Source organism: Aquarana catesbeiana, linkage group LG02 (genome assembly GCF_042186555.1).
Source record: "Aquarana catesbeiana isolate 2022-GZ linkage group LG02, ASM4218655v1, whole genome shotgun sequence".
Lineage (NCBI taxonomy): Eukaryota > Metazoa > Chordata > Amphibia > Anura > Ranidae > Aquarana > Aquarana catesbeiana.
Window position 1 is genome coordinate 52083392 of NC_133325.1, and position 18108 is coordinate 52101499.

General features: G+C 43.6%; 1 protein-coding gene across 1 annotated transcript in view; it reads right to left on the reverse strand.

Moving 5' to 3' along the window:
* MOGAT2 (monoacylglycerol O-acyltransferase 2) overlaps positions 1-18108 on the reverse strand; it is a 108838-nt gene that overhangs the window by 21794 nt on the left and 68936 nt on the right. The window contains exons 3-5 of the mRNA XM_073612881.1: positions 15540-15744; positions 12257-12431; positions 9167-9366 (exon numbers count right to left, since the gene is read on the reverse strand). Of these exons, the coding sequence (XP_073468982.1) occupies positions 9167-9366; positions 12257-12431; positions 15540-15744 (580 nt within the window). The remainder of the gene's footprint in view (positions 1-9166; positions 9367-12256; positions 12432-15539; positions 15745-18108) is intronic.

The following is an 18108-nucleotide window of genomic DNA, read 5'->3' on the forward strand; positions in this document are numbered from 1 at the left end:
TAATAATTCTACTTCACTGAACTTCGCAGGCTTCACTTAACAATACAACAGATTTCCGTACGTCAGTTTGTCCTCTGTACGCTGTTTCCTACTTTCAAGAAGACCTTTGGAGTATCAACCACTTGAGTCCGGGGACTTTCTCTTCCTAAATCCCTTTGAGCCCAGAGCAGTTTTTTTTCATATATATTTTGGCAACATCACTATTCTGCACATAGCTTTTGAGCGTTTGCAGTCTAGCCCAACATAATGTACAATTTTTTGGGGGGGGGGCGCACAGATAGGGCTTTAATTTTGGTAGCATATTTTTATACATACCTTTGTAGTTCCTGGCTTTTCATTAGGAATGAATACAACCTTTAGGGCCCCCGTGTAAGAAACCATGAAGCTGCCACCCCCCCCATCTCTGTCCGGGGCCCTTCCCTCCGAGCCTGGGGCACTTCCCTCTGGGCCTAGGGCCATTTCTAAAATCCCAGGGCCCTTTACTCCAATTGCAGGGCCCTTTATTATGGTCCCATAGTGGGACCCTTGCACATGTTCTGCAGCAGGCTCCCCTTAGAGACCTATCAAATATTTAACAGGATACGGGGCCCCTACTGCAAGGGTAATTTTTATTTAATGCCTTAATTTTGATTCTCATTATTTTCCTTTATAAGTTAGAATGTTCTAACCCTTGATGTCCTGATATATTACTATTCTACATTCAGTGCTTGTCATTGTATGTTTTTAATAACGTGACAATGTATTGTGGTCAGCGGCGGCCAGTCCATAAGGGGCGCAGCTCCCCTAATCTCCATGCGGGACACCAGATGCATAGATTTCTACAAGGTTTTTTTTTTTTTTTTTTTTAAGAGCTTGAGGTGCCAATTGGCTTCAAAAAGGTTGACCTCGGGGGGCAGTGAGCCCACCCACTTGCAGTGTTGGGACAAGGTCATCTAGAGCCCAAGGCGAACATCCCAAACTGCACCCCCCCCCAAGACGGATAAGCATTATGTGTCAGTAGAAATCACCCCACAAAAAAAACTAAGCGCTAATCTGAATGCGAAGCATAAATTCCTCCCAGTGTAAATCTGCCCCCCATCCAAAATCCCCACTCCTAGCACAAATCTTTGCTCCCACTTCCCCTAAGTCACCCCCACCCAGAAAAAAAAAAATCACCTCGCCTAGCACAAATCCTCTGCTATTAAAATTTCCACTCCAAGTACACATCACCCCCTCACTCCAAATCCTGATGTCCAAGCACAAACTCCCCCCCCAACCCCCCCACCCAGCGCAGATCTTCTCCCCCCCATCCCAGCTCCTAACACAATTCCCCCTAAATCACCACTCTTACCACCCCAGCCAAATTTATCGCCCTAGAACAATGTTTACCACCTGCCATCCCCCAAATTCCCCACTTACAACATAAAACATCCCCCCCCCAATCTCATTGTGGTGCCCTTACACCTCACATGATACCCTAGTGCCCATGGCAGCCGCCCCTCCTGCCCACCACTTGTGACATCAGGGAATAAATATTCGCTATTGTCCTCCGGCTTCTCCTCTAGGGCCAATCACGACAGGAAACGGGTCTTAAGAGTGAATTGGAGGAGGAGAAGCCGGGGAAGCCGCGACCTGGATGGGGTAAGTGTGGACCTGGTGGGGGGGGGGGTTGTTTGCTGCCCCCCCCCCCAAAAAAAAATGGAGCACCGGCCACCACTGATTTTGGTAATTCTCGTGGATTGCATTAGGATTATATATGCTAGAGTATGATTGCAAAATGTTGGTTTTTCGATTTTAATAATAAACTCAGAGTAAAGCGAAAGGTGGCCACCCTCTAACAGGAAGTCAGATTACAGCAGCAAAAAGAAAGGGAATTTGGAGATTTGGAGGAGGCTGAAAGCAATAGAAGGGACATTTCTGGATTAAGAATACATACTGGAAAATAGTTTTTTTTAAACCTGTTTTTTCAAACCAGAATTTACTTTAATTATCCATGTTGAGGAGGTGGTTACTTTATTTTATTGGAAGGTCCGCTTTAGGAAATGTTGTATTGTAACCCCACATTCACTATGTGGTTCACCATGGCCACCTTTAACGCGGGGCAAAAGGGGCAGTTGCCCAGGGCCCAATTATTGTTGGGGGCCCCAAAAGCAACTGCCCATTGAGCCCACGCTGCCCGCAAATATTTGTCCTGTTTAGCGGGTGCAGCCAATTCCCCACTTGCTCACCTGGCCGCTTGAGTGTGACAGGGGAGAGGCAAGCTGTGGGCTGTATGTGCCGGAGCACGCTCATCCCGCTTCTCCCTATGTCAGTCACCAGCGGATGTTACAGGAAGTGAGGCAGAGCGGCTCAGTGTTTCCCCCGCTCCTTCTCCGATCACGGTCAGTGTTCCCCCCGCTCGCCCCTTCTCCGGTCACGGTCAGTGTCCCACCCCCTGCTTGCCCCCGCCATTTCTCCAGTCAGCAGGGCTAAGATGAAAGATAAATAGCGGGCTGTGATTGCTCTCCTTCACCCTTCTGTCAGCAGCGGAGTGGGGTGGATTGATAAAGCAGCAGCTGGGCCAGAGCAGCTTACAGAGGGGGACACAATGAATGAGTTACAGGAATCAGTGTGCAGTAACTTCTAGCAACCAATAGGTGAGTAGTGATGGTGTGCAGTAACTTCTAGCAACTCAATCAGTGAGCGGTGATGGTGTGCAGTAATCTCTAGCAACCCAATCAATGAGCGGTGATGGTGTGCAGTAACTTCTAGCATCCCAATCAGTGAGCGGTGATGTGTGCAGTAACCTATAGCAACAAAATCAGTGAGCGGTGATGGCGTGCAGTAATCTTCAGCAACCCAATCAGTGAGCAGTATTGGTGTGCAGTAACTTCTAGCAACCCAATCAGTGAGCGGTGATGTGTGCAGTAACCTATAGCAACAAAATCAGTGAGCGGTGATGGTGTGCAGTAATCTTCAGCTACCCAATCAGTGAGCGGTATTGGTGTGCGGTAACCTCTAGCAACCCAATCAGTGAGCAGTAATGGTGTGCAGTAACCTCTAGCAGCTCAATCAGTGAGCGGTAATGGTGTGCAGTAAGCTCTAGCAACCCAATCAGTGAGCGGTAATAGTGTGCAGTAATCACTAGCAACCCAATCAGCGAGCGGTGATGGTGTGTAGTAAGGTCTAGCAACCCAGTCAGTGAGCAGTACTGTGTGCAGTAACCTCTAGCAACCCAATCAGTGAGCAGTAATGGTGTGCAGTAACCTATAGCAACCCAATCAGTGAGCGGTAATGGTGTGCAGTAAACTCTAGCAACCCAATCAGTGAGCGGTAATGGTGTGCAGTAATCTCTGGCAACCCAATCAGTGAGCAGTAATGGTGTGCACTGTGCAGTAACCTCTAGAACCCCAATCAGTGAGCGGTGATGGTGTGCAGTAACCTCCAGCAACCCAATCACTGAGTGGTAATGGTGTGCAGTAACCTCCAGCAACCCAATTAGTGAGCGGTAATGGTGTTCAGTAACCTCTAGCAACCCAATCAGTGAGCGGTAATGGTGTGCAGTAACCTGTAGCAACCAATCAGTGAACAGTAGTAATCTGCTGTAATCTCTCGCAACCAATCAGTGAGCGGTAAGGATAGGCTGTAATCTCTGGCAACCAATTTCAATTGCTGCGTGATCTGCTGCAGAAAACTGATTTTGAGCCGACCTGCTATTTTTTTGTATGTCTTGGAATGTAGGGGGGGGGGCAAGAAAATGTTTGCCCAGGGCCCAATCAATGTTAAAGACGGCCCTGGGTTTACCTACAGCAGAATATTGCATTGTGGGAACTCTTGTGGTTCAGTTTTGTTCACTATATACTGATTGGCTGAAACCTGTATCAATCCGAATGGAATATTGCTCATCGGCCCTTACAGAGTCATTATTGAATCTTAATACTTCCAGACTGGAGTGATGATTTTAGAACAATTACATTTCAATTAATTTTCCCCTTGAAGCCAATCCAGTTTAGATTAAAAAAAAAATCTCTCAGGCGCTCTTTACTTGGACTTACTATTGTTTTTTACAGACTTTGCTGGTGACAACATTTATTGGGAGAACCAAAGTCTCTTGGCTATAAAGATGGAGAAATTCATCTATATTTGGAAATACAATATTTTATCCGGGGAACGTTGATTAATGGCCTGGCAGTATTATTAATAAAGACAATCCCTCCTGTAGTCAGCACAGGCCTTTGTCCCTTGGCCACTGGATGAACTCATCCTCTGAAGTGTGGTCAAAGTCAGTTGTGGAGACTTGTGAACATTTAAAGCTGAATTTATTTCTCCTTATGTTTTGGCTTCCCTAGTTCCTCCCCCCCCCCCCCCCCCCCCAACCATGAACACTGAATTTGAGTATTAATGATAAAAGTTAAAACTTGTAGAAAAGTTATACTGCTGTTATGCATTGTGATATATCAGGAATGTATTAATGCAGACATGTATGGTTACTGAACGGTGCATTTTACAATTCACCCTTTTCACCAGGGGTCTCCAAACTTTTCAAAGGGCCCGTTTACTGTCCTTGAGACTTTAGGGGGGGCGGTCGGATTGTGGCCAATGGGGGTAGAAAATGTCCCAGGCCCAGCATCAGTGAGAGCAAACATTGCCTCGGGTTGGTGGCCAGTTATAAAGTGCCTGTGGTCAGTAAGAGGAGGAATAGTGTCCCGTCATTGGAATCAGTGGGAGGAATAGTGCCCCATCATTGGTATATCAGTGGGAGGAATAGTGCCCCATCATTGGGAGGAATAGTGCTCCACCATTGGTATCAGTAGGAGGAATAGTGCCCCATCATTGGTATCAGTAGGAAGAATAATGCCCCATCATTGGCATCAGTGGAAGGAATAGTGCCCAGTTGTTGGCATCAGTGGAAGGAATAGTGCCCCAATGTTCGTATCAGTGGGAGGAATAGTGCTCCACCATTGGTGTCAACAAAAGAAATAGTGCTCTATCATTGATGTCAGTGGGAGGAATAATGCCCCATTATTAGTGTCAGTTGTATGAATTATGCCCCACTGTTGGTGTCAGTGGGATGAATAGTGCCCCATGGGCCAGAAAAAAAGCCAGAAAAGGGCCACATCTGGCCCTCGGGTACAGTTTGGAAACCGTTGATTTACACTATCATTATTTCTTTCTTTCTTTTTTTTTTTTCTTTTACTTTAGGACACAGAATGATTAGGACATTTTTAAATAAAACCATAATACCTTTTTTCAGTACACAATATTCATTGTCTTATCTCATTTTGGATAAGACGGAGAAGGATTAGAACTCCTGCTTTTTTGTTATTGCCATACAAGGCTCTATTACATAACTTTTTCCCCCACTTTCTATTCTGCTGACAATGGTTTCATCATACAGGAAGTCGACTAAACATGCAACAGGGAAAAAGACAGAAATAAAAATCTGACAGAGGCTCTAGCCTTCCTCTAATCTACTAAAAGAGTATTTTTACTTTTTCTGCGTTGCTGTTGGAGAGTTCCTGTCTTTTTGTCTAGTAAGCTGTTGTCACTGGGGCAAGAAGTGAGAGTAAACCACAGATTACTGAAAACCCAACAAGGTTCCTAATCATACTACTGTATCGGAAAGTAAAAAAAAAATAAAAAAATTATATATATATATATATATATATATATATATATATATAGTTAAAAGAGTGATTTATAAAACTTTCATTAAAGGGGTTGTAAACCTTCGTGTTTAGGATGCGTTAAGGTGAATAAACACCTGGCAGTGACCGGCCCCCCAGCCCCCCAGGTTTACTCACCTGAGCCCCATATTTCTGTCGGCGGAGACGCACTCTCCCTCTCTCCACGTAGGTTATGGCTCTTAATTGCATAGAATGATAGCAGCGCAACCATTGGCTCCCGCTGCTGTCAGTCAAATCCAATCACGCGTGCGCCGGGGGGTGGGGCCGAGTCCGGCATTCGTGTCTATGGACGCAAATGCTGGACTCGGGACCGCGCCCGCAAGGTAACCCCGGGAGAGCGCTTCTCCTAGGGGGGTTATCTGATGAGGGGGGGAACCCAGAAGACGAGGTTCGAGGGCACTCTGTGCAAAACGAGCTGCACATTGGAGGTAAGTATGATATGTTTGTTATTTTAAAAAAATAAAAAACGATCCTTTACAATCACTTTAACCTTACATGTCTGTATTAATACATTCCTGATACTGTAAATCACAATGCACAACAGTATAATTTTTCAAAAGCTTTAACTTTTATCATTAAAACTCTAATCCAGTGACTTCGCCTAGGCTAAAAAGATATCATCAGTCTGCTGCTGGCAGGAGGAAGCATTTTCTTAGTCTCCTCTCCCCCAGTGTTCAGAGTCACAAAGAGAGAGGCTGCAGCAGGGCTAATCTGTGTGAGATGTTTGCGAAGATATCCAAGAACTGCAGCAGCGATTGTGATTGGTTGCCAGAGGTTACAGTGTATCATTACTACTCACTGACTGGTTGCTAGAGGTTACAGCACAAATTAGGGCTCACTGGTTGCCAGAGGTTACAGCACATGATTTCTGCGTGTTGATTGGTTGTTAGAGATTACTGTACATCAATACTGCTCACTGATTGGTTGCTAGAGGTTACTGCAGATCATTACTGATTGGTTGCTAGAGGTTATAGCACATCTCCTCACTGCCTGCACACCATGGACTGGGGAGGTGAGGGGACCCATTAATAGACAGAAAACTGCTGGGGATCCTAGGACTCCCGGGATCAGTGGCAGTGCTGGGAGGAGGGGAGGGAGTGATCAATGGCAATGCTGATTTTTTTTTACCGACTACCAATATAAAGAGGAGTTTCAACACTGGCCACCAATGTAATAGGGGTTTACACTGACCACTAATCTAATAGAAGCATTCACAGTAACCACTAATGTAAAGAGGGATTTACACTGATCCCCAATGTAAGGGGGACCTTCACACTGGCCACTAGTGTGAATGAAAGGATTCTACACCAAGCACTAATGTAATGAGAAGATTTACACTGACCACCAATGTAACTGAGACATTTAGCCTGCGTTCACATTTGTGTGTGTCGGGAACGCATGCAAAATTGCTTTCCTGACACCACAGAAACGTGCTGCCCTTTAGCAGATACACAGCAGTGCCATTAATTGTTAATGACACCCTCACACATCTGCTGACATGTGCCTTGGAACCGTGTGATTTTGAAAATGGGTTTGGGACTTTCTTCCCCATTTGTAGAGCATAGAGCAGCCCATTGAAATAAATAGGCTGCCCTATAGGTGACCTACATCTTTATCCACCCTGTCAGTACACCTTTGCATCCTAAAACCCATGCCGACCTCTGCACCCAAACCGCCCCCATCCTCTCCACTTCAACCCTCCACCCCTTTAACTCTATCTGCCTCCTCTGCTCATCTTTGCACTCACCTTCCTTACCTTCACACATCCCCTCCTTGCTCACCTGTGCACCCCAAACTGTAATTCCTTCTCTGCCTACCTCTGCACACCCCACACTACCCTCCCCCCCCCCACTAATTTGTTTACCTTTGCAGAACAGGCTGATGGTAGGCTTAATGACCACAGTTGCAGACAGGACTTTCAAGCATGTCCCTTTATCTCCCCAGTGGGCAGCATTCAGTATAGGTGATGGTGGATATGACCACAGGCATGATATACATATGAACACTGTTTCACCTTTTCTATTTACATATAAATGCTGCCGACCCATACATATGAATGCCGCCGCTATTTACATATCAATGCCGGTAATTACATGTAAACACAGGGTCTTCAGGTGAGTCATCTGCACACAACAATAGGGCAGAGCTGGGGAGCATTAGTAACGGAACTGAACTTCACACTGAGATATCAGGACACAGCACGGGACTAAAACCTCAAAGGATGAGGTAATTTAAACTAGGATAGTTGGCAAGTATGAGGCAGCTGTGTTTGGCCCCACAACAATGACAGGGCCCAGGGCAGCTGTCCCTTTTGCCCCGCCTTAAAGACGGCCCTGGACTATGCCATCTCTGAGCCGGCATCTCAGTCAAGGAAGTAGATGGTGACTGTGGATGATGCCTGAACATAGATGGCTCCATCCTTGTGGACAGAAAGGCAATGTCAAGGGGAGTACTGTGATCTTAATGAGAGTTAATAAATACCTGGAGATGTGTTATACTTACACATCACTTAGTGTGCTGCACATAACATGACAATTTTGATGCTAGGTCAACATTAAAGTAGAATTCTAGACAAAACATTTTCGTGAACCATCAACCCAGGGAATATCCGATTGACTCTTGGGGGATAAGGAAGAAAGTTATTCCCCTGCTGGAGCAAATTGGATCAAGCCTCGCTGTTTTTTTTTTACTCTGGATCAACTGTGGGTATAGAATTGTGTATATAGGATTGTAAAAATGTTCTTTTTTTGTTTTCCCCTTTTGTTGAACTAGAAGGACTTTTTTCAACCAGACTTATTATGTATCCAATGGTGGAATTTACAAATTCCTATCCCACTCTGGAGGAAATTTCCCCAGTGGTAGCCCTAAGACATTTAAACCAGGAGGATGATCATTGTGTTAACACCTGGAGTGTTTTATTTTTTTTTTAATGCACAATGAAGCATGTAATGTCATTGCTGGAAAGCCCCGTGCTCTAGATCAGTGTTTTGCCACCAGGGTGCCGCAAGCATAGGACCAAGTTTGCCCTGGTTTAGGGCCTGTTGGAGAGCCTGTGATTAATGAACTACATGATCAGGGGGCTCTGTGATGGGGGGACTGTGTGATTGGGGGCTCTGAAATGATGAGGGTAGTCTGATAGGGGTCTCTGAAGTGATGGGGGGGGGGCAAATACTATGACATAATGGGGATGGAGGGACTCTGATGTCATGGGGGGCTTCTGATGTGAAGGGTTACTCTGATGTGATGGAGGGACCTCTGATGTAATCAGAGGACCTGAGGGGGGCTTCTGGTGTAAAGTTGATTATATCAAGGCAGTTGCGTGCATTGTCCTGGGCTCGGGTGTCCCATTGATAAGTAAACTTTGAATTTTTTATATTATAGACTGGGGGTGCCTCGAGATTGTTGAATACTTTTTAAAAGGGGCCATGACTGAAAAAAAATGCTGCTCTAGATTAGTCATAGCTGATCAGCAAAACAATAAAACTTATTTTTGAAAATCTCTAGAAGGAAAAAGAAAATACCAATGGTGTGAATTGGTCTCCGATAGGGAATCAGACCGAAGCTGTATTGAAAAACTCCTCGAGCGTGGAACAAAGGCAGGGCCACCCCCATCATCTTCTGCAGCTTCTCCTGCACCTTTCTGAGGAAAGAGCCTTTGGGATTTTCCACCTGGTCAAAGAGCTCATTTTCCCCAAAGGAAAATACCGGAACCAAGGAAGCCCTGAACAGAAATACATAGAAGAATGTACATTTTATATTACATATAGTAAAGTCCTAAGGTCCCAAACAGACAGGCATTGTTTAATCTTAGTTTCAGCAATATCTGCAAAGCCTTTGACAAGTTCATTTTGGAATGGATAAACAGTGTAATCGCAACACAAAAGGCACAAATCCAACCCAAAGCTGAACTTCAGGCATTTTTTTTTGGCCTGTTACTCCCCAATTGGATCGTATTTAGCCAAATTTATACAAAATGAAGTAAAATGTTTTGTCTAGATCTGGGTTTTAAATGTCCATGTGTTCAGTGCCTGCCTAATATCCTCAAATAAACTGCCAAGACAGAACTGTGATTATTAGGGATGATGTTCAGGTTCATCCTTACTGTGGGTTGGAGGTGAATCTTGCAGGTTTGGGATTCGCGGTCCTGTCAAATTTTTTTGTTAATTCGCCCAGGAGAGGTTTTTTCAAATCATAAAACAGTGCATGGCTTTTGAACTATGTCCAACAAGATTAGAAGGTCAATAAGGGGGGACTTACTTTAAAAAGGGGGGCACAAAGCAGCCATTGTGTCAGTCAATTGAAAGCTGTTGTATGGAAGGATGACAAGCTGCATAGGGAGAAATTAGGGTCAACTAGGAAACTGCACTTTATTTATGATTGTTAATAATCAACTGTTTTGTTGCATTTTGTTATTATTGGGGCTTTTTTGTCTTTCACTTTTTGTGATTGATTTGAGATCAGTGGTTCATTTTAACTGCTGTCCCATCAATCGTAAGATTTTTTTTTTTTTTTTTTGCTGTGAAGCTTCTATTTTAAAAAAACGTCTTATGTTTAGGGGTGGTATTCTAGAATTTTCATATGTTTCGGGGGTATATTGTTTACTCTTAAATTATAGGGCCTTTATTAGAAGATACACTGCTTTTATATGTTGATAGTTAAACTGCTTTTTCTTTTTTTCGCAGTGTGTACCTAAAGCCTCGTACACACGATAAAAATGGACGAAAAATTCCACTTTCCACATGATCGTACGATAATCTGATCGCTACAGCTTCATCTGAAATTTTCCAACATGAACATTTTTCTCGTACGATACCAGATCATACATTTTTGTTTAATTGGCACAGAAAAGACAATACAAATACATTTCATAACTTCCGATTTTTTTTTATGTTTTATGAGAATTTTCGTACTTTAGTAACCAATTCGCATTCAAAATAGAGATTGGCATGCAAAAAAAATCCCCAAAAAACGGACAGTCATTCGTCCGATAATCTCATTGTGTGTAGTAGTTTTAAATCACATCACATTATATCACTTATATTATTTACAACACCCTCTATCTGCATAGATAAAAAAAAGTTAGGCCTACACTGGTTAGGCTTATTATCCCTAATTAAAACTGTCTTATTTGGTCTTTTCCAATCCAGTAATTTATAACTGGTATTGTTTCTTTTTTATTATTTGCACTCATTGAATAGATGTAACACAACTCTTTCCAGGAGAAGTTCATTGTTAGGGTTCACAACATTTTAACCTTTTTACCGCCAGGTACGTACATCGGGGGGTTTTACCCACACTCCTGCTGTCTGCAGCCACTGGGAGTGCGTGTATATCGGACAAGCTGACTGTCAGACGAAAGCAATTTAGCAGTTGTGCAACCGCCTGATTGCTTCTCAACATCCCTGGTAATGCCCCCTGCACGCGGTTTGCATATTGCAGGTGCATTTTGCATTTTTCAATACACATTTTTGATCCATTGAAGTCTATGGAACCAGAAACCAGAAAAAAATCCCAGGCCCCTTCCATAAAATGCACAGATGTGAACTACATCCATAGGAAACCATGTCAAATAGACTATAGTGTGTTTCTGCAAAACTGAAAACATTTATTACAGTCCCATAGCGGGACCCTTGCACATGTTCTGCAGCATTCTCCCCTTAGACCTCACAAATATTTAACAGGATACAGGGCCCCTGCTGGAAGAATAATATGTTTTCTTCATCCCGGGGATGGGTTTTAAAGTGACACTAAACAATATCGTTATTCTCCAAAATATTAATACATACGCACTCACTATTTATTGGCTCCTGAATCTCTCCTTTCCCCATAGTCCATCTCAGGAGTGAGCAAGAGAGGGTGGCTAGGTTCCTACATACAGTGGGACCATGGAAAACAAAAGGTAGCCACCCTCAAAAATAAGATGTGATGGAGGGAGGGATATAATCAGAGGACACGGGGGGGGGGGGGGGAGCTTCTTGTGTAAAGTTGATTTAATCAAGGCAATTGCGTGTATTGTCCTGGGATCGAGTTTCCCATTGATAAGTAAAACTCCCGTGGCGCGCGCCCACGATCTCCTATGCAAAGACCAACATACACTTACGACGGTTTGCGCAGGAGAGCCGACCTGCCACAGTTGCTGGTAGGCAAGAGGTTAATCCGCCACAGAACCTGTGTAATTAATATGTGTTCGGTTTTAAAGGGATGAGGTGGCAAACCTACCTGTAGGGGCTTTTAAAGCGTCACTTATGTAAAATATAGGGTACTGTAGCTTGTTGCCATTTCATGGGTGCACACAATTTTAAGGTTTATTGTGACGGGAATTAATTTACTCGGCGCAACCTTCTCTTTTATATTTTAGTAAAAAATGGGTAATTTATTGTGTTTGTGTGCCCCAAAATTAACTTTAGTGCATTTTTTCCCAAAATTTTGCATTTTCTAAATTGTTGCACCAAAATCAGGCAACATTAAAATTCTCTAGGGTGTCTGCTTTCAGAAAACATATGTTTTGGAGGTTTTATGTACTGTAAACTTCAGGCCTAAAATAATTCTTTTTAGCATGTGCAAAAAACTGAAAAAAAGTCTCTAACAGCAAAAGGGTTAAATAGCATTACCCATGTTGTATGGCCAGCCTAATAAATCCTTTCCTGTTTTTTATTAGCAATGTGAAAGCGCCAGGTCGCGCATCCAGTGACTCCGGAGCTCCACCCACTGCGATGACTACTGCTTTTCCACCCTTCTTGTCCCTCAGCAAATAGGAAGCACTCTCTTTGTCAGAGGGGATCAGTCCTAGGAAAGGATAAAAATGAGGGGTAGGTAGTTAGACACACATACAAAGCCCCAACTGATTCAGAGGAAGGAGAATAAAATACGCATTTCATGCAAGTCCCAAATTTGCTTCCTGATACCAAGTAACAATCAGAAAGTAAGTGAACCCATGAACTAATTATTTCAACAAAAGCAAATTGAAGTCACTAGTTTGCATACCTGGTTCCAATTATTGAAATGAGTTAGGTGGTGTGGTTTAAGCTACTTTGATTGACAAAAAACAAACATTTTAAGATTGCTGTTCATAAGAAGCATCAGCTGATGTGAATCATGCCTTGCCAAAGGGAGCTCTGATGACATACGATCAAGAGTTAGTTGATCTGCATAGGGCTGGAAAGGTATACAAAGCAATCTCAAAGTGTTTAGGCATCAGTGGCGGCCCGTCCATTAGGGGCGCCGGAGTGCCGCCGCCTCTATCCACATGCGCCATCCCCATGCTTTATCCACGGTCGCTATTCTGACAGGACACCCCCTATTCATGTGTCCAGCCCCTTTCAGGATGCCGGGCGCGTGAATTACAGCAGTGGGAGTGGTTTTTTGAAGCACCTGATTAGAGCCATGGGCTCGTGGCGCAGAGCATTGCTCCAGGAGCCCACCCAGGTGTTACAACAGTGAATGAATATTCACTATTGAAACACTGATCCTCAATCTGGCCAATCAGAAGCAGGTCTGAGACCTGTTTTCTGATTGGCTGAAATGAGAAGAGTCCCAACTGGCCGCCGAGGAGGAGGGAGGAAACAGAAGCCACCGCAATGTCCGTGGAGAGCAGGGGAAGGGAAAGCCACCGCCACCGAGCAAGGGAAGCCACTGGGAGAAGCGCTGCCCACCATAAATGGGGTAAGTGCACCAGACCCACCTGACTGAACAACTAGGGGGGGGGTTGTTGTTACTGTTTGCCGCCCCCCCAAAAAAATACCACTGGCCACCACTGTTAGGCATCCACTAGTGTGACTTAGATGAGGATCAGATCACATTTTAAGGCAATTTACTGCAGACAACCAGTTAATTCCAATGGGGTTCACATATTTTATATTGCCATTGTATAGATGTAAAGTGCATTCCACAAAAAAACTTTTTTCTTAGTTTTGGATAGTTCTAGGTAAGAGCTAGAGCCCCTATAGCAGGGGTCTCAAACTGGCGGCCCTCCAGCTATTGCAAAACTACAAGTCCCATGAGGCATTGCAAGGCTGACAGGTACAAGCATGACATCTAGAGGCAGAGGCATGATGGGACTAGTTTTGCAACAGCTGGAGGGCCGCCAGTTTGAGACCCGTGCCCTATAGGGTTTTTAGGGCTGGTTCATCCCCATTTTTCAGTGCAATCAAGACAAGACAATTTACCCTATGTCCTGTTGTATGCAAGGAATAGAAAATGTTCAAATTTTTGCATATGCCCATACGCTGTACTCTTGTTTACGTAAGAAAATATGCTGGCAATTATGTTGAATAGGCTCAGTCATGCCATGTTCCACCTTTCCGCTTGCTCAACATTCTAAGGATATTTTTATGTAAAACCTTTCTTTCAGTTTTCATTACATTATTTTAGGCACAGTAAATGTAATCACTGGGTCTCTGCGTTTCTTTATGCAATGTAGACAGATCATGGCTGGGGGTGGGAGGGGCTGACAGGGTGCGGTCTAGAGATTCCTGAAAACATCACAGCACCCTGCCTCAGTACGCCTCCTAATAGTCAACAGCCCTGGCAACCAGTGGGTAGACATGTGCAATTCGTCTCGTTCAGAATTTGTTTTTCTACTAAATTCGACAAATTTGTTAATTCAGAAAATATTCAAATTAACGAAAACCCATTTAACAAATTTTTCCAAAAATTAGGAAATTCGGATATTTGAAGATTCAGAAATGAAAGAATCAGAAAATAAGAACGAAAATCCGAAGATTAAAAAAAATGAAAAGAACTAAAATCCGAAAATTCTAAAACCCATAAATCTGAAAATCTGAAGTAATAACTAATGATAACTATTACTAACTATTAAATTATAGATATTGAAATTTCCTTCAAAATTTAGCTGTTAGTGAATGTAACGAATACGAATTTATCCGAAGTTACGAATTATCCCAAATAACGAATGCCGCATCTAAACAAATGGAACGAATAAATAATAATAAAAACTTTTTATTATTATTATTATTATTAATTTGTTATGTTCCTTTTGTTTAGATGCAACATTCTGTATTTTGGATAATTCGTAACTTCGGATAAATTTGTATTCGTTACATTCACTAACAGCCAAATTTGAAAGGAAATTCCAATACCTATAATTTAATATTTATTACTAACTAGTTAGTTATTATTTTGGATTTATAAATTTTCTTTCTTATTTTCGGATTTTCGAATTTCCGAATTCGGATTTTCGAATTTTCGATTTTTTTTCGAAATAACGAATTTCGATCATAACGAATAACCCGGAAAAAGGAAAATTAAAAAAATGATCGAAACGAACACATTTTTTGGCAGTGCACATGTCTAGCAGTGGACTGGAACTTGGTTGGAGTTATGCAAATATCAATATACCTAGATGGGTGGATGTTAGTCTGGGGGAGTGGGCGTTTCTAGGCAAGCTACATTTTCATGCAGACCACCCTAGGCAATGCCCACATGTGATGCAGAGCCCCCATAGTTGAAAGAACTGTGATCCGAACTAGATGGTGCTGGATGTCCTCCTGCAAGGAAACGAGTCGGGCTCTGTCTGACTTGCTGCAACTTCTAGTACACATTGTAAGAAGCTCACAGTGTGCAGTGAAATCAGAGTAAGCTATTTCAATACAGTAGTGTATTCTGTACAACGTTTCAGGACTGAAGGAAAGTCTGGAATTCAGCCAGTCTGCCAATGACCGTCAAGAGGCTTTAATGTTTGCCAACATATAAACTCCCCTCATTGCAGTGCCATGGTAGCCAGCCCTTGAGTTCTACGTGTGCCCCCCATGCCATTCGGCTGATTAACCAGAAGCCATGAGTCCTTAATCATTTTCTGTGGCATCTCAGCCCCATCTCCTGACGTTGTGCGTGCACTGTTCCCGAACTCTGTTGACTTACTTACATGGAACTTACCCCCGCTCATTATGTAGTCTCTAAAGAATGGCGCTCGGAACCAGAGTGGTAACATCATCAGGTATGGTGTAATCCCAGGGAACAGCTCGGGGAACCCAGTGGCATCCGTACAGAAATTGGTGAAGCCTCCAGCCACCAGAACACCATGAGGGTGGAAACCTATCACATAGTTTTGGCGAGGGTCCAGATCTGCGGTCTTCACTAACTGCAAAACACAAAGATCAGGGTCACTAGTCTGCATAAAGACTCAGGAGAGGTCGGGACAAAACTATACCACTGCCAAGGATGTTTATAGTAGCAATTAGCATAAAGTTACCATCTGTCCCAGTTTCCCAGGGACAGTCCCTGTTGCAAGGGGTCAGTCCCCAGACACCCTAAACATCACATCGTTACTTACTCCTGACCCCTAAATATTAGTTACCTCTGACCCCTGAATCCTTATGTGGTACTTCATACTGACCCCTGATCTTTCTGTGGTACTGTGGTACTTCATACTGACCCCTGATCTTTCTGTAGTACTTCATCCTGACCCCTGATCTTTACTTACTTTCTTTGTACAGAAGAAAAGACACAGGTAAAAATGCAGTTCAACACATTAAAACCACATGTCAACATTCAGTGGGGTGGACAGGGTGGTGGGGTGAACAGGGGGTTGGTGAGGTGGATAGGGGGGTGGTGTTCAAGTCAGGGGAGCAGTGGGGTGAATGGGGGTGGGGGTGGTGGGGTGAACAGGGGGTTGGTGAGGTGGATAGGGGGTGGTGTTCAAGTCAGGGGAGTAGTGGGATGAATGGGGGGGGGTTGGTGGGGTTAACAGGAGGGCAGTGGGGTGGGCAGGGGGGCAGTGGGGAGAACAGCGGGGCATTTTCTGTATGTTGTGGTATGAATAACCTCTTAGGATTAGATCCTCTATTAGCTTTTTTTAAGCTTAGCAAAAATTAAAACACCACACTACTGCTTAAAGGTCCACATACAACTTTATTTCAATACGAGTCAGAGGGACAATCTAAAAAGTATCCAATGTGCTTGGGGGGGGGGTCCAAAAATGCCCCCTTCATCAGGGCTAGAAAAAAACATAAGGACATCTCCATATCAATACAATATCCCCTCCTCCATAGTTAAACTACATATAAAAATGAATGTCAAATAACATTAGGTAGCCGGAGGCTCTAATAGGCTCTAAAAAGGGTGGGCTTGGGGCGCAGAACACTGCACCCTGATCCCACCCAGTTGTGTGACGATAACGAATGCATTTTCGCTTTCTTCACACTAAAGTTCCTCCCCACCAATCAGGAGGCAGGTCGTCAGACCCGTTTCCCGATTGGCCAAAGCTTCAGGCGATCTTATTGGATGCATAGCGCTTAGGAGGAACAGAGGAGACACACGGCGCAGGAAGCCGTGGGAGGAGCGAACACTGGAGACGCTGCCAGCACCCCTGGAGAGGAGGAGAGGACACCACAGCCCACCTTCCCTAGATTGTGTCTGTCCGCCAGCCTCCCAGAGGGGGGGTTGGTGTGTGTGGTGTCAGTGGGAGGGGGGACGGTGCTGTTAGTGCTGCGCCACCGGGGGGGGGGGTGCTGTCGGTGCTGTGCCACCGACCCCCCGGAGAGAAGGGGTGCTTGTTTGCCACCCCCCCAAAAGAAAAACCCCCCAGCCACCACTGGTTATTAGTACAGTGACAGAGCATCTTTTTTAGCACTGATCACTGTATTAGTGTCACTGGTCCCCAAAAAAGTGTCACTCAGTGTCTGATTTGTCTGTCGCAATCTCACTATTACTAGTAAAAATAAAATAATAATAATAATATTCCATAAATATATCCCAGAGTTTGTAGATGCTATATATTGCACATACCAATCAATACACGCTTATTGGGATTTTTTTTACCAAAAATATGTAGCAGAATACATATTGGCCTAAATTGATGAAGAAATATGTGATTTTTAACATTTTTTTATTGGATATGTTTTATAGCAGAAAGTAAAAGAATTTTTTTTTTCAAAATGGTCTGTCTTTTTTGTTTATAGTGCAAAAAATTAGAACCACAGAGGTGATCAAATACCACCAAAAGAAAGCACTATTTGTGGGAAAAAAGAAAAAAATTTAAGTTTTATTTGGGTACAGCGTTGCACGACCGCGCAATTGTCAAAGTAAAGCAGTGCCTGTTTGCAAGAAAAAAAATGGCCTGGTCATGAAGGGGGGTAAATCATCCGGAGCTGAAGTGGTTAAGAAGGGCCTTTCTGTTGGGTATTGAGCTGCGGTGGTCAAACAAGCGGTGGTAAAATGTAAATACCAGTCATCGACCCCCATGGATAAATAAAAAATAGTATTTTGTGCGTCTCTACCATTTCAATTCTATTACACCAAATTGTATTTTTGCTTATTAAGCTCTCAGTGTCCTCTGAGATTTCACCATGAACTCTCGAGTTCAAGTCCACTTCTGTTTGGGCTTCCCATTCTAGTTAAACACAAACTAGGAAAACAAACAGATTCTGGTTGATATCTCTCAATAAGTGACATATACAAAACAATGACAGAGCTTTGTTGGTTAATGATCACCAGGCCGAGCCTC